Source organism: Phocoena sinus, chromosome 18 (assembly GCF_008692025.1).
Source record: "Phocoena sinus isolate mPhoSin1 chromosome 18, mPhoSin1.pri, whole genome shotgun sequence".
Lineage (NCBI taxonomy): Eukaryota > Metazoa > Chordata > Mammalia > Artiodactyla > Phocoenidae > Phocoena > Phocoena sinus.
This window is the reverse complement of record NC_045780.1, coordinates 15730060-15756602: the sequence shown is the minus strand read 5'-3', so window position 1 is coordinate 15756602 and position 26543 is coordinate 15730060. Positions and strand designations below refer to the sequence as shown.

General features: G+C 39.1%; 1 protein-coding gene across 6 annotated transcripts; it reads right to left on the bottom strand.

Annotated features, from left to right (window-relative positions):
• Positions 1 to 209: 209 nt before the first annotated feature.
• NEK3 (NIMA related kinase 3) lies at positions 210 to 26178 on the bottom strand. 6 transcript variants are annotated; one of them, XM_032611478.1, is made up of 17 exons: positions 25774 to 26061; positions 24186 to 24387; positions 23620 to 23789; positions 22036 to 22129; positions 21586 to 21683; positions 20292 to 20375; positions 19417 to 19484; positions 19238 to 19324; positions 17150 to 17204; positions 11212 to 11412; positions 10592 to 10664; positions 8804 to 8850; positions 6596 to 6698; positions 5620 to 5736; positions 5223 to 5357; positions 3416 to 3542; positions 210 to 2762 (listed from the first exon to the last, which is right to left on the bottom strand). In XM_032611478.1, the coding sequence occupies exons 3-17, from the start codon at positions 23734 to 23736 to the stop codon at positions 2681 to 2683; spliced, it is 1488 nt and encodes a 495-aa protein (XP_032467369.1). In that variant the 5' UTR covers positions 23737 to 23789; positions 24186 to 24387; positions 25774 to 26061; the 3' UTR covers positions 210 to 2680. The 6 variants fall into 6 exon arrangements, with proteins under 6 accessions (XP_032467369.1, XP_032467370.1, XP_032467368.1 ...); XM_032611479.1 differs by lacking the exons at positions 24186 to 24387; positions 25774 to 26061 and adding an exon at positions 26129 to 26178; XM_032611477.1 differs by lacking the exon at positions 24186 to 24387.
• Between the last annotated feature and the right edge of the window lie 365 nt (positions 26179 to 26543).

The following is a 26543-nucleotide window of genomic DNA, read 5'->3' as shown; positions in this document are numbered from 1 at the left end:
CTCCTTGAACTCATATCTCCACACGTACTGTTTTTCATGATTCAAAATCTTACCCATCACCCTATCATATCAATGGAAATTAATTTCTATTTTCTAATAGGCTTTTAAAAATTCATTAAAATTACTAGTAGTACACAACTGATCCAAATCACGAACTAATATTTATTAAATATAAAAAGTAACATAGTATTGGAAATTTCTCTCTTAAAGACGTGAATGGGCTTTCCTCTTCTTCTCCCCAATTAGCTCAATTAGTATCCACAGATAACGCTTTTTACTGGAATAGACAAAGTTCAACATTGAGTCTGTCCATGAAAAATTAATCAATAGTCAATCTAAGAAAGAAATGGAGAATTTTATTTGAGCCAACCTGAGGATTATAACCCAGGGGACAGTCTTTCAGAAAGCTCTGAGGATTGTTCCGCCCAAAGCACAATTACATAAGTTTTCAAGACAAAAGGTTATATTGTACATCAAAGTAACATACTGACAGTCTACACAGTCCAGCAAGGTGAGTAGTGGGTCATCGTGACCCCTTACAGGATTAAGAAAGAAACATTATCCCCTGAGGAGTTACCTTGCTGACACCAAGAGAAAATTGCTGTTTGCGGGGGGGTGGGGGGTGGGGGGTAGGGGGGTGTTTTTTGGTGAGCAGGCATTTCGGTGTCTTCTAAGGGGCTCTAGCTAATGTATAACGCACATGCCCAATGCACACTAACAAGGGGTAGTGGTGGTAGAAACCGACAGAGAGAAAATTTTGTTTAAAAAAGATTCTTGTCCTGTCTTAAAAATAATTTTATTTCATCAAACCTCCTTTTTTTAATCTTTTTTTTTAAAGCTGTAAGTGCTGAAAAACCTTATTCGTGTAGGTAAATGGAACTGGAAGTTTTGTTAAAAGTGACCCTCAATTCTTGCCTAGTTGTATGTCAAGAATTACACAGTAATCTATCACTAAAATTGGTTTCTAATCATCCATTAGAATCTCTTGAAATTCTGTTATAAGCAAAACCCTGCAAACCATCTGACTTTCAAAAGGATTTGTCATCCCATCAAGATTCATTCAATCTCTCAGTAACTATACATAGTTTCAAGTTCCCTGTGTTGGTTGGTTTGGAAATGTTTCCACCATGGGGCAGTGCTAAGATTTGAGATGTCTAAGAGGTATCAAATATAGTATTTAAGGAAGCCGAGTACCTGGCAATATCCTCTCCACTTGAGAATAGGCTGGATTTAGTGTCTCAGAGTGACTAGAACATGGAAACGTAAAATTAGGAACTTACAGCAGAGACCCCGGCAGACACTGCCTTAGCCAAGAGATCAAGGTTAACAACAGCAGTAATGTCGTGAGGAGATGGCACACCCCTGACAGGATGTATTGGGAAGGGCACTTCACGTCTGTGGTGTTCAAACACTCACGCTCAGTCCCATCATGAGAAAAACATCAGACAATCCCAAAATGAGGGACATTTTACCAAACATCTAACCAGTATGCCTCAAAAATGTCAGGGTTCTGAAAAATAAGGGAAGATGGAGAGACTCAGAGACCAGAGGAGACTAAGGATGACCAAATGTTTTGAGTATAAATAATGGGGGATGGGAGCAGGGGTAGTGAAAGCTATGACAGTTTTTGTATGTTAAGATTTTTAAAAAATGTTTAACTCTTTAAGACATACGTAGTCCACATTTCAGCAGACCTTTATTAATGATCCTACTGTAGTCTCACAACTATTTCCCCCTTTTGTTTATTTGAGCATCGTTCCCTATACCAGGACAGGCTTATGCTATTCCCACACTTGCCCCTGTGGGATCCCCTGCGAAGAGCCAGTTGCTTTAGTAAAATAGTCTCCCTTCACTAAAGTATCACAGCATGAAACGACAGGCCTTGGCACATGTGTGTCATGGTGACCCAGACGTGTTGGGGTCCTGCCCGCCATTAGTTCCACAACACTGGTTTCTGCTACTTGCTGTATGGACTTCTCACCTTTGGCCCCATTCCTTTGTCATATACAGGACCACCAACTTCTGACCAGTTCTGTAGCCCACCCCACTCCTCCCATGGCTGATCCTCCGACCTGGGCTCTTTTGTGCATCCTGTGAGGGGCTGTATTTAAGGACAGCTGGTAGTTGGTGATCACTGAAGATGATTGATCACTACCCAGAAATAGGCCTTACTGAAAAATCACACACATTATTATGTTATAATTAAATATATTTAGGTCCTCAAACCTTTAGGAGATATAAAAAGAGCTACATAGAAATAAGCATAAATCATAACAATGGAAATAATAACATTAAGGGCTGCCGTGATGGTCTAAGGTCAGCATCCCTATGAGGTAAGCATTGTTATCCTCATTTTGTAGTTGAGGAAATTCGGGCTCAAAGAGGTTAGTTTCTCACAGTCACACAAGCAGTAGGTGGTAGCATTCAATTTCCGTTCTGACCGCAAAGCCCAAACCTCATACCCATTCTGCTATGCCTTCTCCTCTGAATTCAAAAACTCCTAAGAGTTCTAGATTTTTTATACCTTATACTAACCAGGAATAATTTTAAATATTCAGTTTCCCTCTCTTCACTCTGTTTCTAAAGGAAAATACACATCCTGTGAGTTAAGTATTATCCAAATATCAATTCCTCATGTTCAACGTCTCCTCAGTGTGACTAAGGAACATTTCCTTGGGTGTTATCCATCAGACACTCCTTGCCAGCCAGCTCGCTGTCTCAGTTCTGATACCCAGTCAGAGTTGTCATCTTCCTCAAAGTCCCTGTGAAAAAACAATCTGGATATTAAGCCTCCATTTAAGGAGTACAGTTAATATTTGTCGACGGGTTCAAAGCAGTACACCACCGTAACAATACCGACATTTTTGAAAACTGAGCTCCATAAGGCAACTGAACAGAGGGAAAAAAATGGTTAGCCTTCCAAAGGATCACTTCTTTCACTGTTTCTACATTTTCAATATAAAAATCTGGTATATTAAAAAATAAGTCCAAGCTAAATGATTATAAACACATGGCTCAGTCAGGAATTCTGTGATAATACCATAACACATTACCCATGCCAGACAAAAGATCAAGATATAAGTATTCATTAATGATGTAAAGTAATATAACCAGCTCCTGCTAAACCAGAAATGATTAAAGTACAATTTTTTTTTTTTTTTTTTTTTTTGCGGTACGCGGGCCTCTCACTGTTGTGGCCTCTCCCGTTGCAGAGCACAGGCTCTGGACGCACAGGCTCAGTGGCCATGGCTCACGGGCCCAGCCGCTCCGCGGCACATGGGATCTTCCCGGACCGGGGCACGAACCTGTGTCCCCTGCATCGGCAGGCAGACTCTCAACCACTGCGCCACCAGGGAAGCCCTAAAGTACAATTTAAATGACATGCACGCACACGCTATCTGGGTATATCACTTACGTATCCTCCTCATCCAGTCCAGGTTCAAGTCTCTCTGGATCCAAAATGACAGAATCATGACTTCCATCAACATCATCTGATGCTTCTGTTTCCTCATACAGGGGGCCTTTCAAGAACGCTTCTGTACCTTCAGAGGAATATTAACAGAAATTATGCCAAGATAAGCAGTTTTTACTTATTTCGTTCATGCTGCACTAAATTCCTCCAAAGGCTTGTGGGCTAATTGAGGGCCATGCCATGCTCTGTATTTTTCTGTAGTGTCTCCCTTACACAGCATGATTCTGGCATAAAACAGTCCCAGTAAGCACCAGTATGGGTATTAAATTTTTAAACAGCACTTTCTTCAAAACTCAGAAAATTATAATTAAAACCCTCAAATATATGAACCCATAATAAAGCATTAAAAGTTGTTTTTGGACAGCTAGGTAACAGTTCATTTTTTCTCCTTTGAGCTCTCCCCTCCCCCTAAGTTTTCCCAATGGAGGGGAATAAAATTAGGGAATTAAGACCAAATGCATGCTTTTAAATTTTTTTCCAGATAGTAACTGCTTTCAGATTTTTGCTTACAAAACGATAACCTAACATGAAAATGTCGGTTCAATCTTTATAAAAATCCTTTCACAATAGAGCTATGATATATATATATATATATATATATATATATATATATATATTTTATGATATATTTTTAAAATAGTGACTTTCCTGAAATGACAACATCTTCATCAATGGACCAGAAACAAAATCCAGGATCTATAATTGCTAAAACAAAAGTCATAATCATTAACCTTCCTTAACACCTGCCTCCCAATGCACCCACCGCTCCTAAGGACACATAACTGTCTGCACACAGCTCTATCAGACACGTGGTACATAGCTCTACAATGCTCTGCTTGTGTGTTGGTCTCCCAAATAACCAACTCTTTCAAGGAAGGAATTATGTTTCATTCTTTTTTTAAAATCTTAACCTAGTACATGTTAGGCACTCAATAAATACCGATCAAATCAACAAATACACTAAATCTGCTACAATACATACAGTCAAGGCTTGCCACACCATGGCATAATTTATCTCTCCTTGGCATAATTTATCTTAGATCTTAAACCAAGCAAGACGGCTTTAGTAATTGAATTATCAAAATTAAACACACGTGCACTCACACATACACACCCTCATTTCAGTCCTTTGGCCCAGATTCCTAAGGATAGTATCTTAAAAATTTATGTTGTATAATTTTAGTGAAAATGTCTGTAGAAATGATAAAAAAAGTCAAATCCTAATTGTTCATCATATCAATATAACAGAATCCAAGTACAGAGCCAAAGAAACCTTGAAGCTCCTCAGCGTTTACTAGGATAAAGTCTGAGCTACAGAGTCCCTAAAGCAGGGGTGTATTTGCATGGTAAAAATGGGCCACACTTCAGAGTGATCACGTGATTATTAAAAAATAAGCAAACAAATGGGCAAACAGAAGGAATGAAGCTCTATGGGAAATTTTAATTATGGCTTCAGACTGGCTAGAAAAGATTCAAGAAAACCTAAAACTACAATGCTATTAAATATTTCATAACTTTAAGATCAAAGGGTTTCTGGGAGGAGGGAACAGGGAGTTATTATCTAATGGATACAGTTTCCATTTTGGAAGATGGAGTGTGGTAATGACTATACAATGTGAATGTACTTAATGCTCCTGAACTGTACACTTAAAAACGGTTAAAATGGTAAGTTTTATGTTATGTATATTTTACCACAATTTTTTCAAAACAATCAAAGGGTTTCCACAGTTATGTAACAGACATGAATCACCTGGTCTATATATTGTGTATGTTTGAAATGCCAAGCTGAGGTCAGCATGCTTAAGAATGTTCAACAAGGTCTCAGGAGTTTCTTTGAGCCACTGCTTACGGGTATTATTTTCACTGTACTTTATTACAGAACCACCTAGTTGGGAAAAGATAAAAAATTAGTCCCAAATAAAAAAGATTTTCAGCATATATCTTCAGATCATATTTCAAGCAAAGCTAATTATATTTAACTCTCTACCCAGATCTATTTCACTTGCCTGTATGAGCAGCACTCTGATGTGAGATAACCAAATATCCTTCACAGAGCGACATTAAAAAAAAAAAAGAAAAAACTCTGGCTCATTAAACACCTGTTAGACAATGTTCCATAATAAAATAATAGAATTCAATCTACTAACCTCTATCGTCCTCTGCCGTTAAACTGGAGGTGAGTAAGGATGCATCTTCCAAAGCTGTAAGACCTGTACTGGATACATTTTTCTCCCACTGTCGCCTGAGAGGACCTGGTGAACTGGCTTTTAAAGTGTAAAGAAGAACTGCTGAGCTTATTCTTTTATTTATTCATCTATATGCACACAAGTATCTCTCTAAAAGAAAAGTATTTCCTTTCTCTTTCAAACTCAGATCTAACAACACTCTTTCAAGTCTAAGTAGTAAAGGGAATGAAAAAGAAATCCAGATGAAAAGGTAAAGCTAATCATTAAAGTGAATTTAAAAAAATGCTATGTATAGGGGCTTCCCTGGTGGCTCCATGGTTAGGAATCCGCCTGCCAGTGCAGGGGACACGGGTTCGAGCCCTGGTCCAGGAAGATCCACCACGGAGCGGCTAGGCCCGTGAGCCACAGCTACTGAGCCTGCGCTCTAGAGCGCACGAGCCACAACTACTGAGCCCGCGTGCCTAGAGCCCGTGCTCTGCAACAGGAGAGGCCACAACGAGAAGCCCGCGCACCACAATGAAGAGTGGCCCCCGCTTGCCACAACTAGAGAAAGCCCGCGTGCAGCAACCAAGACCCAACGTAGCCAAAAATAAATAAATAAATAAATAAATTTTTTAAATGCTATGTATATACTCACACATTACACAATGTACAAGAATTAAAGGCCCAAGAGGACTTAGGTAGACACTGTGTGCCAGGCTTTTTATGGTAGAGAGCACAACAAATACTATTTTTTCTGAAGCCTCTTATTAATAAACATGATTTTCTCTTTTTTTATAGGTGAATAAATTATTCCTGTAACACTACTGGATAAACAAACACAAATCTGCCTATCTACTTGCTTATGAATCCTACGACCTAGTAAGGTGGAAACTGGTATTCCTTGTATATTCCCCAGTTCTCCACTTATACAATGATTAGAATTTGAATAACTTACTTATCTCTTCTCTGTTTACTCTCCTCAGTGCACTTTCAACCAAACTTTTATTAATGCTTTCTAAGTCAGTGTGGCTACACTTTCCACCTGGTTCTTCCCTTTGCTTTAAAAGAAATTAAAAATAAAGATTAAGTAATGCTTGAATTGCTGCAAAAAAAGGTAAACAAGTAGGCAAAGACAGCTATTTTAACTTTAAATATAGATGGATTAAACATCAATAACCACAGAACCCCATCCATGTAAATTAAGTCATAAAATCATATATATGTGTATATTAAAAACCATATATATGAACAGACATATGTATAAATATATGTATATTAATAGTCATATACCTTAATAGCCATTAATATCAGTCACTGCAAATGTGAAAAGGATATATAAAAATGACAGAGCTATTTGAGAGGTCTTTATAGAGGAAATGAGCAATGAAAACTTTCTGGGCTTTTCATGCTGGCAATATCAGAATGAAATATTTTATAAAGTTACCATACAGACGGGCCTCGAATTACGATGGTCCGACTTATGATTTTTCGACTTAATGATGGCGTGAAAGTGATACACATTCAGCAGAAACTGTATTTCAAATTTTGAATGTTGCTCTTTTTCCCAGGCTAGTGATATGCCGTATGATACCCTCTCGTGATGCTGTGTAGTGGCAGAGAGCCACAGCTCCCACTTAGCCACGTGATCACAAGAGTAAACAGCCGATACACTTACAACTATTCTGTACGCAGGCAACCACTGATTGTCACTTTGAATTCAGTACTGAACACACTATATGAGATATTCAACACTTTATTATAAAATAAGCTCTGTGTTAGATGATTTTGCCCAACTGGAGGCTAATGGAAATGTTCTGAGCACATGTAAGGTGGTCTGGGCTAAGCGAGGATGTTTGGTAGGTTAGGTGCATTAAATGCATTTTCAACTGGGGGGATGGGATTTCTATGTCTTGACTGTGGTGCTGGATATATGACTGTATAAAATTACCAAAATTCATCAAACTGCATGCTAAAAATGAGTAAATCTTACTACATATAAATTAGGCCTCAATAAAGCTGGAAATAAACAGATATTACTAACAGATATTACTATGCAAAGAAAAAAGTACAGGGGCAGAATATATTCCATTTGTAGTAACATAATGGGGAATGGTGTTATTTATTTACAACCTAAGGTTCATTCAAAAAATTTACAAGTTTAATTACTAGTACATTCCATAAACAGAATCATTTGTTGTTACTACATCTTTTCCTTTGGGAGTTAAAAGGTTGATTAAAATGATGAAGAAAGAAAAAAATTATCAATAGGACACCAGTTACTGGGTTGGGTGTGGCAAAACTGGGAAGTGGATTTGCTGTTACTATTTATGACTCAACTGTCGCTATCATGTAAAAGGGCACCGCTGCCTGGAGCCAAATGAGACAGACAGGACCTTGAATTCCAGGCTGAAAAATGTCCACTCAATTCGTGGGCTTAATGGGGAGGCACTAAAAGTTTTTGAATAGAAAAATGTCAAGATCAACATAGTGATCTACATGTTATTTAGCCATAAAAAGGAAGGAAATTCTGATACAGGCTATACCATGGATGAACCTTGAAAATATTAAACTAAGTAGAAGAAGCCAAACACAAAGGGACAAATATTGTGTGATTCCACTTACTTGAAATATCTAGAATAGGCAAATTCATAGAGACAGAAAGCAGAATAGAGGTTACCAGGGGCTGAGGTGGAAGGGAGGGTGGGGAGGAATGGGTAGTTATTGTTTAAGGGTTTCTGTTTGGGGTGATGAAAAATTACATCGTGAATGTAATTAATGCCACTAAATTCTTACAATTCAGCTTAAAAATTGCTGAAGTGATAAATTGTATGTTTTATATATGTATATATTGTACCACACACACAAAACCAACCAAGAGCCAGGCTAAAACAAGACTTTCATGCCTATAAGCAGGGCTAATGTTCGCTCACATCTATATTGAAACCACTTGTCATCCATAATTAGAAATGAAAAAACAAATAAATGCTGATCTAAAGTGGCTCGGCTGGCAGTACAAAGAACAGCCGCCAGTTACTTCACAGGCCCAAAGATGAAAAACTCCTGAACCCAGGGACCAGGCAACAGTCTTCCAAATATCTCCCAGCACCTAAAGATGCCAGGTACCCAGTGGACAATTTTAGACATTTAACTTTAAAGCACTTACCACTGTGCTTGCTTCATTTTCCAAAGCTATCCTGATTCTGCTGGGGTCTGCTCAAAGAGAAAAGAGAAGGTAGAGAGAAAACACAAAAGGCTTCTAATATGATTTGCACAAAGCTCGAGTGACAAAGACAAATGAAGTTTTTAAAGTCAAAGAACCAAAGCACTAGCCCATACAGTGATATCAAGCTTTAATTGCCTAATAATACACCTCAGCTGTTAAAGAGATTATTTCTGCTGTTTTATTCTAATGTTAACGTCTGCAAGTTAAGACGTCTCTATTCACTTATGCCAACCCATTTAGGCACCAGGAGGGAAGACGCTCTGTATACTCGGAAGGTCATTATCACTTTTAGCATAAGCTTGCTACCCAGTATGCTTTTCCTGACAGCTATTACAGTAGGTGGAATAGGTATCCCTCTCAAGAAATCAGCTACTTATTCCCTGATGAGGGCCCAGCAGCAGTCACGGAGGCAGGATGGCTCCTGCCTCATTTTCCGCTGCCAGAGCCTGGGGTCCGTGTTCCTCATTCATTCAGCATTTTAAACAATTGCTACTGAGCATCTATGATGACAGCACTGAGGCTTACAACAGTGAGCAAATGAGACACGGTCCCTGCCCTCACACAGCTTTCATTGTTCTGGTCTCACTAGCTACAGACTAGATGGAGATACCACCAGACACGTGCTCCCTGTATGGTGGTTCCTCCGCACTGGCTTACTCCTCTTTCTTTTAGAAATTGTAAAACTACACTTTCCTATCTTGAAACTACACTGTCTTGAAACTGTTCTTAGACTGCTTTTGTTGTTGCTGCTCAGCATTTTAAAACGAATTTCCCACTATCCTGGGATGTGAACAGAAGCTACGAAACAGTACATAAAATAAAATCAACACTAAAACTGCTGAAGCAAAGGTAACTGACTACCTCTTAAGTAATGGAAAAAAATGCTGAATTGTAAGACTGAAGGGTTTATACCACTAAAAGGGTTTACATTCTTACAAAAGTAACATTTAAAATTTAACTTCAAGAAAACAGTATAGTTTAGAAATGTTTCTTTTGAAACTAACATGACATTGTAAATCAACTATAAAAAAGAAATTTAAAAAAATAGAAATGTTTCTTTTGTAGTATATAACACTAAGATAACTAAATAACGGAGGTTTTACAACATCTCCCTACAGTGGATGACCTACACGTCCTAATTCTTCTCTCTTATCCTGGTCATTGTTGGATTTCTTCAGATGAAAGATGTGTCATTGATGACAAATGAAAAGCAACAAAAAGAGCTTTGAAAAAATTGAGATGACAACTTCCAAAGAGACAATCAATTACATTTGAAATTTGCTCAGGATTGACTATAGATGTATGGAAATTTTGTGCACCTATTATGTGGACAGTTCCAACTTTTAAAAAGACTCCATTTAAAAAATTTTGTTTATAAGATGGTCCTTAGGGATACAATTTCCTATATTATATTTTCATGGTTAGATTCCTAGGTAAGACCACAGAATCCTTCTACCTGATCCATAACAAACTAGAGTAAATATGGTTCTAAAAACGAAACAGAAAACAATCTTTACATCTCTAAAATCTCCAAACTATGTTCTTTTTGATCCCTGGAAAACTAAATGTATAAGATTCGGTATAGAATTATGCCTGAAGGAATAAGAAGCAAATTTTGATTTGAGGAGTATCTGGAAATCATCTCTAATAACTTGAAAATTGTATTTTTCCTTTTTGTTATAGTGTATTTTAAAAGAACACAAAAAATAAGCTTTTCAAAATTCTTACCCTTTTTTCTTGGTGTACTAGGCATAGATTTTTTGGTTTCTTCTAATACCTGTTCACCATATTCTGTGATGATCTGAAAGTTTAAAGCAGAGAATTTAAAGATGTGAAAGATGCTTTTCTTTAGATACTGCCATAACATCATTTAATTATCAAGGTTCTTCCCCACAGCAATAAAGTTGAAAAGTAGAAATGCCATTTAAAAGATCCATGTAGGGATTTCCCTGGTGGTCCAGTGGTTAAGACTCCGTGCTTCCACTGCAGGGGGCAAGGGTTCGATCCCTGGTCAGGGAACTAAGATCCCACATGCCGCAAGGCACAGCCAGAAGAATAAATAAATAATAAATAATAAAGAAATAAATAAAAGATCCACGTAATTTAAACAAACAGACATTTATATACGTCCAAAAAGATCTGGAAGGATAATGCAAACAATATCCATGATTATATTTGGGGAATAGCATCGTGGAAAGAAGAGGAAGGAAAGGACATTTCAACTTTTTACTTTTTTTATATACGTCTGCATTATTTGAATTTTTACAGGCATGTATAACATGTAATTGTGTTTAGAAGATAACAAACACTGGGAAAACTGTTCACAGTCAATCTCACATGTACCATACCTCTGGGGGTAAGCACTTCTGGATGAACCGAGCTAAAGAGCCTCTGGAGAGAAGAGTTGTAGCTGAAGGGCGATGTGAGGGATTCTTTTTAAACATCTGCTTGATCAGATGCTGAAGCTCATAGGAATAATGGGATGGCAGTGGGCTCATGGACCCCTGACAAATTTTGAGGATAAGACTTTTCCAACTATTTGCCTGAAACTGAAAAGCAAAACTGAACTGTAAAAGCAGATACAAGGAAAGAGAACAGAAATAAGTAAATACCAGCTGAACTGAATTTATATGAATTATTTTAATTTTAGAAATTCTTCTCCCTAGAGGTGTTTTTAAAGCGCTGTTCTCTAATCTTTTTTTTTACTAATTTTTTTTTACTAATTTGAAATACAAATTTCAAAAAAATTACTTTATTGAAGTACAGTTGATTTACACTGTGTTAATTTCTGCTGTATAGCAAAGTGATTCAGTTATACATCTATATACATTCTTTTTCATATTCTTTTCCATTATGGTTTAATCACAGGATATTGAATATAGTTCCCTGTGCTATACAGTAGGACCTTGTTGTTTATCCAAACAGTTTGCATCTGTTAGTCCCAAACTCCCACCCCACCTCCCAACCGGTACTATTCTAAAAATCTTATGGTTGTTCAGGAGAAAGGTAAACATAAATAGTAAAAGATGTTCCCATCTGGAGGAAGTCTTACCATCAGTGCCTGTTTTGGGTACTTTATTACTCAAATCAACGTTTTCACAGATACACATTTTTAATATATTTTAAAAATCAAAGTAATACATACATATGGCTTTTTAAAAAGTCAGATGATATTAAGGCTTATAATAAGTGTAATGTTTCTTTGCTTCTCTCCTCCTCAAAAATCCCCAGGCCTGGCTTCCCTGGTGGCGCAGTGGTTGAGAGTCTGCCTGCCAATGCAGGGGACACAGGTTCGAGCCCTGGTTTGGGAAGATCCCACATGCCGCGGAGCAACTAGGCCCGTGAGCCACAACTACTGAGCCTGCGCGTCTGGAGCTTGTGCTCCACAACAAGAGAGGCCGCGACAGTGAGAGGCCCGTGCACCGCGATGAAGAGTGGCCCCCGCTCATCGCAACTACAGAAAGCCCACGCACAGAAACGAAGACCCAACACAGCCAAAAATAAATAAAATTTAAAAAATAAAAAAAAATTTTTAAATCCCCAGGCCTGCTCCCTGACAAAATGCACTTTAGACTTTTCCTATTTTAAACTCCTGCTGCAAAATCCTTTTTACCTTCCATGTCATCAAAGTAGTTATCACCGTTTGACAAGTAATAGAGTGGGATATAAAATGTCATACCAGAATAACATTTAAAGTTTTCATTGTATAATAAACATACTGCGGGGGCTTCCCTGGTGGCACAATGGTTAAGAATCCACCTGCCAATGCAGGGGACACGGGTTCGAGCCCTGGTCCTGGAAGATCCCACATGCCGTGGAGCAACTAGGCCGGTGCGCCACAACTACTGAGCCTGTGCTCTAGAGCCCACAAGCCACAACTACGGAAGCCCGCGTGCCTACAGCCCATGCTCTGCAACGGGAGAAGCCACCGCAATGAGAAGCCCACGCACCGCAATGAAGAGTAGCTCCTGTTCGCCGCAACTAGAGAAAGCCCACACGCAGCAATGAGGACCCAATGCAGCCAAAAATAAATAAATTTATAAAAAATAAAAAAATAAACACACTGCAATTAACATTAGGTGCCAGCCTCAGTAATACTTAATATAAGAACATGATGGCATTCTGCCTTGGAGGTACATTACCCTATTAATACATACAAGTGAAGATATGAAAAAGGAAAAGTCAACATGTAATAAAGGAAAAAAACATATAACAAAGGAAAAATTCAGGTAATGAAAAATAAGACTGAATCTGCTTTGCCTCAGGCTTTTTTTTTTACTTATACCAGATGTAGTTTATTGATATAATCAATAGGATTATGAAACTTCCCCTGTAACAACCAGAATTTAAATTTACATTAAGAGGTTTGATAATCAAACAACAGTGAAGCTATGTTAATATATTTTTACGGAAAAATTATCCATGACATTTGTTAAAAATGATAAGGCAGATTTTATTCAGGACCATTGTAACAGATATAGGCTCCATGCGATAGAATTTTGCAGAGGGTTAGAGAGATTGGGCTTAAAGGCAAACACAGCATGGACAAGTGGGAATTTATATCTAATGAACAGGGTAGATATCACTGGATGGAAAATTACTAACAGGAAACATCCAGGCAAAAGGGGGACTCTGGCAGAAACTAACACACCATTGCAAAGCAACTACACTCCAACAAAGATGTAAAAAAAAAAAAAAAAAAAAGAATAGCACTCCACACACACACAAAAAGGGGGGGACTCTGGCTAAACCAATCTAACAGGATTCTTGCTGAAGGCAGACCAGAGGTGTCAGACGTCAGCTGGGGAATTGTGGAGGATGAGGAACCTGATCAGATATCAAGGGCAATTGGACATTGAGGGTGGAGGGTTCTTGCTCAACTAACCAGGGTTCTTGATAAAACTGGACTTTGCAAGGGAATGCACACATGGGTCTAGGAGAAGATTCAGAAGCCAGATGAAAATTTGGCTAAGCGAAGAATTTTTTTCAACTTGAGCCATTTTTAAAACAATTACTCATTTACTATTAATTACTGTTTGCTAAAAACAACACAAACCGAAAATCATGTATGTACACTTGAAAATATGAAGCTAAAGGGGTGATGCAAGCTAATGCGGTGGACAAGAGACCTAAATTTTTATATCCATATGTCTGAACTGAAAATGTTGTTTATTTGATACTCCCTTAAAACAACTTGCAATATTATTTTTTTGAAAAAGTTAAAAGGTTGCTTTGATTATAAACACACAAATATACACAGTTCTAGAGAAGCAGACTATAGTTAAAATTTACACTGAAGTGAGACATGTTTGCCATATATCTACCAGATGTCTGAATGGGGGCACACTTCTTGACTTCTCAAAGTGTCTCCATCTGCAATTAGGGGTAATAATCTTATTCCCAAATGCCTCAGGCTTTCTAACCATTATATTGAATTTCAGCGTTTCCTAAAGGTTTGAGAACTACTTTTGCCTTTTTATTATTATTATTATTTTTTGCAGTACACGGGCCTCTCACTGTTGTGGCCTCTTGCCTTGTGGAGCACAGGCTCTGGACGCGCAGGCTCAGCGGCCATGGCTCATGGGCCCAGCCACTCTGCGGCATGTGGGATCTTCCCGGACCGGGGCACGAACCCGCGTCCCCCGCATCGGCAGGCGGACTCTCAACCACTGCGCCACCAGGGAAGCCCTACTTTTGCCTTTTTAAAGCAGACAACAGAGCAGACAGTGCCAAATATAAACTTTTACTACTTGTTCTTGCTAGAAAAAATAAGAACATGTATATGAATGTTTATGAAAAGAACAAAATTAGGGAAATAAAGAATATAATCCTAATTAAGATACTGAAATTTAAAAAATAATTTTATTTGTACACAACAGTGGTTCTCCACTTGGGCTACACATTACAATCACCTATTTTAAAACCACTAACGTCCCAGGAACTAACACAGTGTTGTAGTCAATTATACTTCAAAAACAAACAAACTCATAGCAAGAGAGATCAGATTTGCAGTTACCAGAGGCCGGGGGTGGGGGAAAGAGGAATTGGATGAAGGTGGTCAAAAGGTATCCATATGAGACGATGGCTGCTCACTAAACTTATTATGACAATCATTTCATGGTGTACCTAAGTCAAATCATCACACTGTACACCTTAAATGTATACCCTGCTATATGCCAATTATATCTCCGTAAAACTGCAAAGAAAAAAAATCTTTAATGCCCCCAAATTAAATGTAAAAGCGAAAACAAAATACACTAATGTCCAGGACACCCGAGATTTTAATTCAATTAGTCTGGCCTGGGCCTAGGCATCAGCATTTTTCAAGTTTCTCACATTGTTCTAATTATGCAGCTGGTACTATAAGCCACTTATATACAAGGAAGCTGACCTCTCAGTAACAGTGCACACGTTGTGGAGAAAAGGGAACCCTCTTGCACTGTTGGTGGGAATGTAAATTGATACAGCCACTATGGAGAGCAGTATGGAGGTTCCTTAAAAAACTAAAAATAGAACTACCATACGACCCAGCAATCCCACTCCTGGGCATATACCCTGAGAAAACCGTAATTCAAAAAGAGTCATGTACCACAATGTTCACTGCAGTTCTATTTACAATAGCCAGGACATGGAAGCAACCTAAGTGTCCATTGACAGATGAATGGATAAAGAAAATGTGGCACATATATACAATGGAATATTACTCAGCCATAAAAAGAAACAAAATTGAGTTATTTGTAGTGAGGTGGATGGACTTAGAGTCTGTCATACAGAGTGAAGTAAGTCAGAAAGAGAAAAACAAATACCGTATGCTAACACATATATATGGAATCTTAAAAAAAAAAAAAAAAAAAGGTCATGAAGAACCTAGGGGCAAGATGGGAATAAAGACACAGACCTACTAGAGAATGGACTTGAGGATATGGGGAGGGGGAAGGGTGAGCTGTGACAAAGTGAGAGAGTAGCATTGACATATATACACTACCAAATGTAAGGTAGATAGCTAGTGGGAAGCAGCCACATAGCACAGGGAGATCAGCTTGGTGCTTCGTGACCACCCAGAGGGGTGGGATAGGGAGGGTGGGAGGGAGGGAGACATAAGAGGGAAGAGATATGGGGACATAGGTATATGTATAACTGACTCACTTTGTTATAAAGCAGAAACTAACACACCATTGTAAAGCAATTATACTCCAATAAAGATGTTTAAAAAAAAAAAGTGCAAACCTTCCATTTGAGTTACTTTCATCTAGTGGTGAAGAAGGAAAGAAGGATGTTCTTAATTACTCACTCTCATGAGCTCTACATGTTCTCAAGCACCTCTGTGAAAATGCTTGCTAGAGCCAAGTTCAAATCTGTGCCCAAAGAACAGAATTTATTTCTATGCAAAGCTAACACTTAATAGGGATCAGCACTACTTATTAATTCTGTGCAATAAACAACTGCAAACAAGCAGGGCAAGTGAGTTAACTTCTTTTTATGTTAAATTATTTTTAAAATATCTTTAAAAAATATATAATATAGAGCAAAGTCTATTTTCTCATGGTATTTCAGTTAGAGAAGAAACTGGAAGAAGTGAAATCTAACTGATAACAAGGAAAGTACAAACATGGTGCAGCCACTCTGGAAAACACTTGGGCAGTTCTGCAAAAAGCCAAACATGCAGTTACCATGTGACCCAGCGATTCCACTCCTCTGTGTATACCCCAAAAATTGAAAACAGGGATTCTAATAGATACTTGTACACCCATGCTCACAGCAGCATTATTCACAATAACCAAAAGGTGGAAACAACCCAAATGTCCATCAACAGATGAATGGATAAACAAAATGTGGTATAAACATAGAATGGAATATCATTAAGTCATAAAAAAGGAATGAAATTCAGACATATGCTACAACATGGATGAACGTTGAAAACATTATGCTATGTGAAATAAGCCAGACACAAAAGGAAAAATATGGTATAATTTTACTTATACAAAATAACTAGAATATGCAAATTCACAAAGATAGAAAGGGAGGGAGGGAGGGAAGCAGGGAGGGAGGGAAGGAAGGAGGGAGGCAAGCTAAATATAGTACTATAAATACTAAATCATGGAAATTTCCTATTAGTATATACTACAAAAGTAGCTCAAAGCAAAGATGACAGCAACTGGAAACATGAAAATCTTATAATGAACTCATCCTAAGGAAGCAAACCACCAACTGAAATCTGGCACATTACTTAGGACTTAGCCCGATACAACCAGAGGCTGCCTTTCCCATTTTGCACGCCATACTTACTGGATGCTTAAGGGTACAGAGTTCATAGAGAATGCATCCCAAGGACCAGATGTCACTGGAAGCATAAAGAAGCAATGTAATGATGAGTGGGTTATGAGTTATCATATGAAACTATGTATATGTTGTAATACAAAAAATAAAAAATTACTCTACCTTTAATAAGAACAGACATTGCAGGTACTTCTTAGCTATTGAAATAAAATATACAGCAATTTTGGTCTAACACTTAGATACTTACTAACAGTAATGTTCACAATAAAACTGACTGCTCCCCAACCCCTGCCCCTCCAAATCTGGGTTGTTCGGGTATCAGTTCAGTAGTATCAATACTTGGTGCAACAGGAATATCCATGGACTCAGATTATCACAGTTGGCAGAAGGGCTTTAGAAGTCATCCAGTGCAGCTTTCACCCAGACTGCCTGCACCACAGCTGGCTGTTGGTCACACATCCTGATGGACAGCTCTCTGTGCCCCCAGTGGCTGGCTCTAAGGGACAGCCTTCTTATTCTTCCACAAAAGAGCTCTTCAAAGCTCAGCAAAGAGTTCTATAGTTTGCCCTATACGCCCACCCTTCTTCAAACTAAGCACCTCCACTTTCCTCCAGAGTTCTCACCACCTAGTTGTCATCCCCCAGGCTTTTTCTAGATGATATTATTTTCATTTTAACTAAGTTTTTTTTTTATCAACTATTTCCCCCAACTTTTAATTTTCTAAAGTTTGAAACCTACAGGAAAGTTGTAAATGCCCACATGCTCCTTCCTAGGTTTCTCAGCCATTAGCATTTGCCACGTTTGCCTGCTTTTCCTCTCTTCCTTCTAGATCTGAACCTCTTGAAAGAAAAGCTGCAGGCATCAAACACTTCACCCCTAAACACATCAACATGTATCTCCTAAGAGCAAGGACACTCTCCCTCATGAACACAACACCATTATCACATCCAAGAAATTTAACCTTAATTCAATATTATTATCTAATATTTTGTCCAAACTCAGATTTCCCCAGTTGTCCCAGGAAGTCCCTTCATAGCTGTTTTGTCTCCAATCCAGTCAGTTTTACTCTTAAAGGAGTCTATTTATTATGGATTATCATATCCTTTTCAGAAAACAACTTGGCAGATGGTAACAAGAACCTGTGGGTGTTTCTCTTTCTAGGAATTCATGCCAAGAATGTGATAGACAACAACGACATATTTATGCACAAAAGGCATATTAATCACAGCACTGTTTAGGATACTGAAAATTGAAAATATATCATAAGGCCAATAACAGAGGAATGTGAAATAAATTTTGGAAGACCCATGTATTAAAATATTACGCAACCATTAACAATAATTATGCAGAGTTTTAACGTGGGATAAAGTGAATATCATATAAAGTGAAAAAAGCAGGATACTAAATTGTATATAGAGTATATAAACAAAGTTTAGGGGAAAAAGAGAATGGATGGGGGAAAAAACCCAAAATGTTATCAGTAGTTGTGTAAAAGTGGGTGATCACCATTTCCTTTCTTGTATATCTCTACATTTCCAATCCTTCCGCTGCCCACCCACTCCATCAATGGGCACATATTACTTATGTTCATAAAAAAATTATGCTTTAAATCATAAGGACTTCATACTATCTTCTGATAATCAATGAACCTATCAGTCAAGTGCTTATTATCTAGTCCTGTAAATGTCAACTCAATGACATAATCCAGTGGTTCCCAAATTTTGCCGCACATGGGACTCACTTAGTGATCCTGGAAAATTACTGATGCCTGCTGCCCACCCCCAGACATTTGGATTTAACCGATACGGCTACAACCTGCGCTTTGGGATTTTTAAAGTCGGGAGCAGCAAAGTTTGAGAAGCAGTAATATAATGCATACTGTTCCCAGAAATGACTAACCTTTCTTTCAGCATTTACACGTAGCTCCTCTCAGCTCTGATTAAAACAGTGGGAAAATTATGACTTTCATCTAGAGGCCTAGGAATTTAAATTCTACACTGCTTTCACATATACATTTTTAAAAAAACAAACTTCACCTGTAGGCTACAATGCCTGTACCAAACTGTCAGCCCTGCACCAACTACATACATCACTTACCTTTTATTGTTATAAGGCATGTTTTCCCAAATTTCTGGGGGCACATAATAAGGTGTTCCCACATACGTACAAGCAAATGCCATGGGACTAAAACCAGAAAGAGGCACAGAACGATTACAGAGCGTTTCTCAATGATGATGCTTCGACTACTGTCACTACTACAGAAGAGACATACATACCTGGAGAGAAGACGGGCGGATCCAAAATCACCCAATTTTACTTTTCCCTTTTGGGTGAGGAAGATATTCTGCATTGAAAAAGAAGAGCTCAGATTACATCTACCCCCATTCAAATATAAGGCAGAGATATATGTGGAACCTAGAAAAATGGTACAGATGAACCGGTTTGCAGGGCAGAAATAGAGACACAGATGTAGAGAACAAACGTATGGACACCAAGAGGGGAAAGTGGCGGGGTGGGGGTGGGATGAATTGGGAGATTGGGATTGACATGTATACACTGATATGTATAAAACAGATAACGAATAAGAACCTGCTGTATAAAAAATAAATAAACAAACAAACAAACAAATATAAGGCAGAGAGCGCCGGCAGAAGCTGTCTTTCAAAGGCTGCTGATGATGGAGATCAAGGGTAGAAATGCTGACAGCCGAGTCCTCGAATGGAACATAAAAAGACAAGATACCTTCTGGACAGCTGCACTTCCCTGCTTGGGAATTCAGGATGACTGACTAGAAATCTAACAGGCAAGCTTCAGATTGTATCGGCAGACCCTGCTCAACTGACCGGAGAACCTGTGTCCTGGTAACTCCAGGTGGCAGGCCCTGGTCTCAACCATTTTCCATCTGAGAACATGTGGTCTTAGGAAACAGTAACTAAGAGAGCTGGAACATATTACCATACACTACTAAAGAGATTTACTGACCTGCTCTCAAGTAGTACCTTATTTGGCTAGCATAAATATCAATATTACATTGAGAAATATTTCTAAACTAGATAAAAATGCCCCAGAAGGAAAGAGAATAACACAGAAAAAACATGGAATGAAATAGTTTTCGATTTTTTTTTTTTAGGACCAAAGTGTTTCCACTTACCTTGGACTTGATATCTCTGTGTAACACACGTTTCTTGTGAATGTGATTTACTCCAAGGCACATTTGTGTAAACCAATTAAGTATCTGTAAGGAAAAAAGCATGCAAATCTGCAAGAATGCAATAACGGGTTCATGGCAACCCTAAATCCCAAAGAATCATCTTCAGGCCCTGGCTGACCTGAGTTTTATATAATATAAGTACAGAACTCCTGAAAATTACATAGTTCAACTAAGATTCAGTGTTGCCTGGAGAAATTCAGAAAAGCTGTGAATCAATCCCATATGTGTCATCGTCTTATGTATGATCTAAATAGCAATTTATTTATTTACTTTTTTGGCCATGCCACACGGCTTGTGGGATCTTAGTTCCCCCAGGGATTGAATCCGGGCCCTTGGCAGTGAAAGCGCGGAGTCCGAACCACTAGACTGCCAGGGAATTCCCAACAATTTATTTTAATAAAAATCCCACTATGGTTTTCTTGTATTTAACCAAATAAAAATATTTTTTAAATATACATATAAAAGTCGTTTGCCATTTAGAAATGAATATGCTATAACTTTTTATAGTGTAATCATTATATCAGATTTTCATTCACTTTTTCAGAATATTCATATGTTAACATTAAAAGATTTCATTATATTACCAACAATGCTTTGAAGCCAGCCTGACATGCCACAACGGAACCCATATTCTTAACAATACAACTTCTAGATGAAAAATATTTATACTAATATACTCTCAAAACACGTTATACCATGTATCAAACTAAGCCCCAGTAAAGCTGTTTATTGAAGTATTTTCCTTAGTCAACTCATTCCAATAATATTTAATACACAACTTTCCATTAAAAAGGCAGTAAGTATTTTAAGAGATTATGCTAAACTGTAGACGGAAAAAGACTAAGAATAGGTGCTCCTGGAAAAAAGAAATGCAGGCTTCATTCTTCAGATGATCTAGAAATACAAAAGAAATCCATCTGCCTTCTAAAATTTCAATGCAAAAAATAAAAATTTTAAATGTCTAGTAGAAAGTATGATAAATAATACAATTTTGAAATTCTTCTAAACATGGAAGTGTTATTCCTTGATATTTTATAAACTTATATCTATTTTACTCCCTAAAAACATCTCAGGCAACCACATCTCACTAAGTAGCATCATGGATACAGAAATGAGTCATTTCTAACTCGTGTGTCAGGTAATCACAGACAGCAATGCTTTTATTTTAACACAAATTTTATGAGAAAAGTTGCTTCCAAACCTTGAGGGAAACTTCTGTAAGTCGGTCTCTTACCATATCTTCAGGAAACAACTTCCCTTTCTGATGTTTAACCTTCTGCATCAGGTCCCCTCCATCACAATACTCCATCACAATATACAGATGTCCTTCAGCTAAAACAAATGTAAGACTCTTTAAGAAAGCCCCAGGGGCTTCCCTGGTGGTCCTGTGGTTAAGAATCCTCCTTCCAATGCAGGGGACGGGGGTTTGATCCCTGGTCGGGGAACTAAGATCCCACATGCCACAGGGCAACTAAGCCTGCGTGCCACAACTAGAGAGAAGCCCACACACCGCGAGGAAGAGCCCACGTGCCGTAATGAAAGATCCTGCATGGCTTAACAAAGATCCCGCCAACCACAACTAAGACCCGACACAGCCAAATAAATTTTAAAAAAACAAAAACAAAGCCTCAGTGGCCATGAGTCAAATTCAGAAATGCCTGTATTGGGGGAAATTCATATTTACCTTCAAATGATTCCTTAAAGGCAACAATATTGGGGTGTTTCATTTTGGCTAACAGAACAGCCTCCTTCCTAGAATTCTGTGTGTCAGAGGAAAGCTAGAAGGAGGTTTAAATAAGCGTAAATGTAATACTTCATAATAAAACTGATAGTAAAATGATATTATAGTAGTTGTAAGGTATTTCAATGCTAGACACAATTTCATAGCACTGTACTTTGACCCAACTTGAGTTTATCAAACTCCACAAGTAAACATGTGCAGATTTTTCAACAATGGCTATATGCATGCTTAAGCTGACCTCTTATATCTTTACAAGTATAGAATGTAAACTACTCTTAACATCAGCCTAAGTATAACCTGACTTGGAGAGCCAGTATGCCATCAACAATAGTAGCTCCTTAAAGAAAAACTAGGGCTTTCATGTTTTTACTGTCTGCATCACTTTATCAGCCCACTGGTTCAGATGAAAAATATATATACTCGTGTATTACAGCAGCATGGATGGGCAAAGACCAAATGCAAAATAAGTTTCCAAAACTGTTTATCCCCTAACTTACTCTATAAGGATAAAATCCTGAATGACTTATCTTATAATTAAAAAACTGCAACTGATTATGTACTAGCCCAAGGGGGCTTAGACCAGCAGCATCACCACCAGCTGGGAACTTGTTAAAAATGCAAATTCACAGGCTCACCAGGAACTACACAACCAGAAACTCAGGGGTGAGGCTCAGCAATCTGGTTTAACAAGCTCTCCAGGTGATTCTGATGCCCACTAAACGAGGTCAAGATTGCAGTGGGAAAAAAAATACTCACTCTGAGAATTTTATTAAAATGTATTTTTTTTTTAGTTGATCAAAACATTATTAGGCAGCCTCCATGGTATGGCTTCTTTCACCTGACAACTATGTTACATAGTGACAAATACAGTTTGACCTTGAACAAGGTTAGAGGCATTGACTGCACGGGGTTGAAATTCCAAGTACAACTCATAGCTGGTCCTCCATGTATGGAGGAGCCCCTCCATTTCCTCGGTTCTGCATCCACGGATTCAACCAACTTCAGATCGCACGGCACTGTAGTATTTACTATTGAAAAAATCTACGTGGACCCACAGCAGTCAAACCTGTGTTGTTCAAGGGTCAACTGTAGAGATAAATCAGCACTTTCTTCATGTTACAGGGAAATAAAACCTATAAACTAATCCACAGAATAGGTTCCCTGATACCAAAGGTCAGCATTTTAGGTCTCAGCTCTTCACTGTCTGTTGATGTTCCTTTTTTCATTAATATGGCACCCGAGTTGCATTTGGGCAGCTTCCCTACACCCTTAAGTATGCAAAATTGGAAATTATTACAAATTATTCACATTGAGATAAACAGCAATCACCACCCAAACCTTGATTATTTTTGTTAATTACAATATCCTAAGAACCACATAAGATATATCAAGACCTTGTAAAGCTAATGAATAAACCCATTAAATTTTTTGCACAAAGGAGCAATTCCATGTTAAATTTCAAGAACTTGTTTTCCTATACAAATTACATGTACACTTTCAACATGAGCTAATTGCTTTAGCAGTGACCTTGGGAAGCCTTATTTCTTTCATGGCAAACATCTGATTACTGCTCTCTTGCTGAACCAAAAGGGCTCTGCCAAAGGAGCCCTCCCCAATCACTCTCAGGACCGTGTAACTGTCCATGCTGGGCACCGCACAGGGGCTCCACTCCCGCAGTCACCACCGGCTCTCCCAACCTAGATTCAAAAACAGAAACAACTGAGAATTACAGCAACGCAGAAACAGAGACACAGACATAGAGAACAAACATATGGACACCAAGGGGGGAAGGGGGAGGTGGGATTGACATACACTACTATGTATAAAATAAATAACTAATAAGAACATGCTGTATAGCACAGGGAACTCTACTTAGTGCTCTGTGTGACTTAAATGGGAAGAAAATCCAAAAAAAGAGGGGATATATGTATACGTATAGCTGATTCACTTTGCTGTACAGCAGAAACTAACAGAACTCTGCAAAGCAACTATACCCCAATTAAAAAAAAAAAAAGATTCGCCCACAAAAAAAAAAAAACTGAGAATTAATTTACTTTCAAAAGGCAGAATTAATTCAAAGTAGCTCTAATCACCATGATAGGATGACTTATTCGTTTATTCATTCAACAGGTGGACACAGAGCATGCGTGCCAGGTTTTATAATCCTGAACAAATCTCTCAACATTCAGCCCCAGCCATCATGCACACTCCAAAGCAGATGTGACCGCAGGCCTCAACAAATGCAGGGTGGCGAGTCTTACAGGGAGAGTCATGCTGGCCCTCGGCAGAGGTGTCCTGGGGAGTTAGGAAGATGATATTTAGGCTGAAGCCTGAAGGATAAATGGAAGATATCTAGGCAAAGAGGAGGGACATGATGGAGGCACAGGGAATCGCATAGTTAACAGCAAAAGAGATTGTTTCAGGTCAAGGACTTGAAAGAGGACTGTAAGGCTAGTAAGGCAGACCTTGTCTCAAGGTCACTGTAAGCAAAGTTCAGGTTGCTGGATTTTATCCTGGGGTAATTCACAGGCTGTCTCTGAAGGGTTTTAACCAAGAGAGCAAATTTACAGCTTAGAAAAGCTGCTCATGCTGGCTGCAGAGCAATGGACCAGACAGGGGAAAGAGGAGGAGGGCCGGAGCAGAACTCCTACCACAGAAGAGGCAGGAAAATGATGACACAATGGAATAGGGGGGTGGCAAGGGGGATGAAGACAACGGGAAGGAACATGTAGAAAGAACTGGCAAGATTTTTGGTTACAGATTTATGGGGGACAAGTAGGGAGAAGGGAACAAGGTAGACTCAGGTTTCTGGTGTAAATTGGGCAAATACTGATACCTTTCCCTGAGAAAAAGGAAAGGCATGGTGGTTGTGTGCCTGGTGTTTTTGGTTTGATTTTTCTGGCGGTGACAGTGGGGTGGGTGGGGAAAGGCGTGGGGAAGGGAGACATGTGCTCCTTTGGGGACATGCTGAGTCGGAGGTGCCTGGGAGGAAGAAGACATGTTAAGCAGAGTCCTTGAACTTCAGTCTCCCTTTTATATTTCCTGGATGAAGCAGCTTGCTGGATCTCTTAATACATCGGAAAGAATGAATATAAAGTTCCTAACACTTTACCTGGTAAAGGGGGCCCTGAATAAATGGCAGCTGTTATTATTATTAAACCTTAGAAAGGTGATGCTTTCTTTTTTTCATTACAGAAAAAACACTGGAATGAGTTTACTTGATTTTCACAAAACTTACTTGTAGTGTTTTATTTTCATAAAAATCACACCACAAAGATTTATGAGGTCCAGAGAGCATGGCGCGTAAAGCAAAAATTACAAACCAAAACCTCCAGTTCTAGCGACCATCTGTACTCCTGTTTACCTAGACTCACCAGGAAACTAGAATTTCTCCATGTAACCAAATCAGATGCATGATCTTCAGAAACAATTCTTTTCAAGGACAGTAAGGTCTTCCTGGATATGACGTGAAAGAAAAAAGTTCTTTGACGCTATTCTAACTGACCCCTGGCATTACACGATTTGACAAGAAGACCTAGTTTTCCCATATTTTTATTCTTTTTTACTTCGGGTATTTATATTGTGAGCGGACAGTAACTGATAAGCAAGAACCACCACTGACTTTTCTTAGCTGAAAATCACACTTGGTCCTTTCCGTCCACGTTTTCCCCTGTTACTCACCTAAGCTCATTAAAAGACCTGTATATGCTCTGAATATGACAAAAGCGTCGCTTCGCAGGCCTATACCGATCAAAGGCCAATAAAGTGATGTGCAAATGTAAACGCAGTATGCAGCTTAGAAGGTGAGCGCGTGACCGCACCTCGGGGGAGACCCGATCCTCACTCCCGGAAAAGCCGCTCCGCCTCGCATCCCTGCCCGCGTTACCCCGCGACCCCCAGGCCCGGGTCCGCGAGCGCCGGAGCGCTGGTCCCGCTCACCCCCACCCCGCGTGGATGCCGCCGGCCCAGTGCCCAGCGCCCACCCGTCCCCGCCCTCGTTCCCGCGGAAGGTGCCTGCCCGGCCGGCGGACTCAACTGCTTCCCGGAGGTCCTGAGCCGGTCGCGTTTCCGGGGGGCGGGCCGGCGGGTCGTCTCTCGGATTGCCGGCGAAGGAAGCTTCCGGGTCGAGCGGGAGGCGCTAGGGGTAGCCGGGCCTACGAAGGGCGCGTTTTCAAAGTGTTGTTCCACGTCGCTCCAGAACACTGCCAGTAATATTGAGGGAAAGTATCCTTCGCGGAACGTAAGTTCTGTCACCAGTTTAAGCTAACAGCCCATGTAGATAAGTTTCATGGGCACAGCACTCAGCTAACCAGTTGTGTGAACTTTGACAAACGTGGAGGGCAGATTAATGGTCCCCCAAAGATGACCACACCTATCCATTATTATAGATAACATACACAAGTTACGAGGGGCTAAGCACTCTTAAGTGAGCTTAGCATGTAAAGTGCATA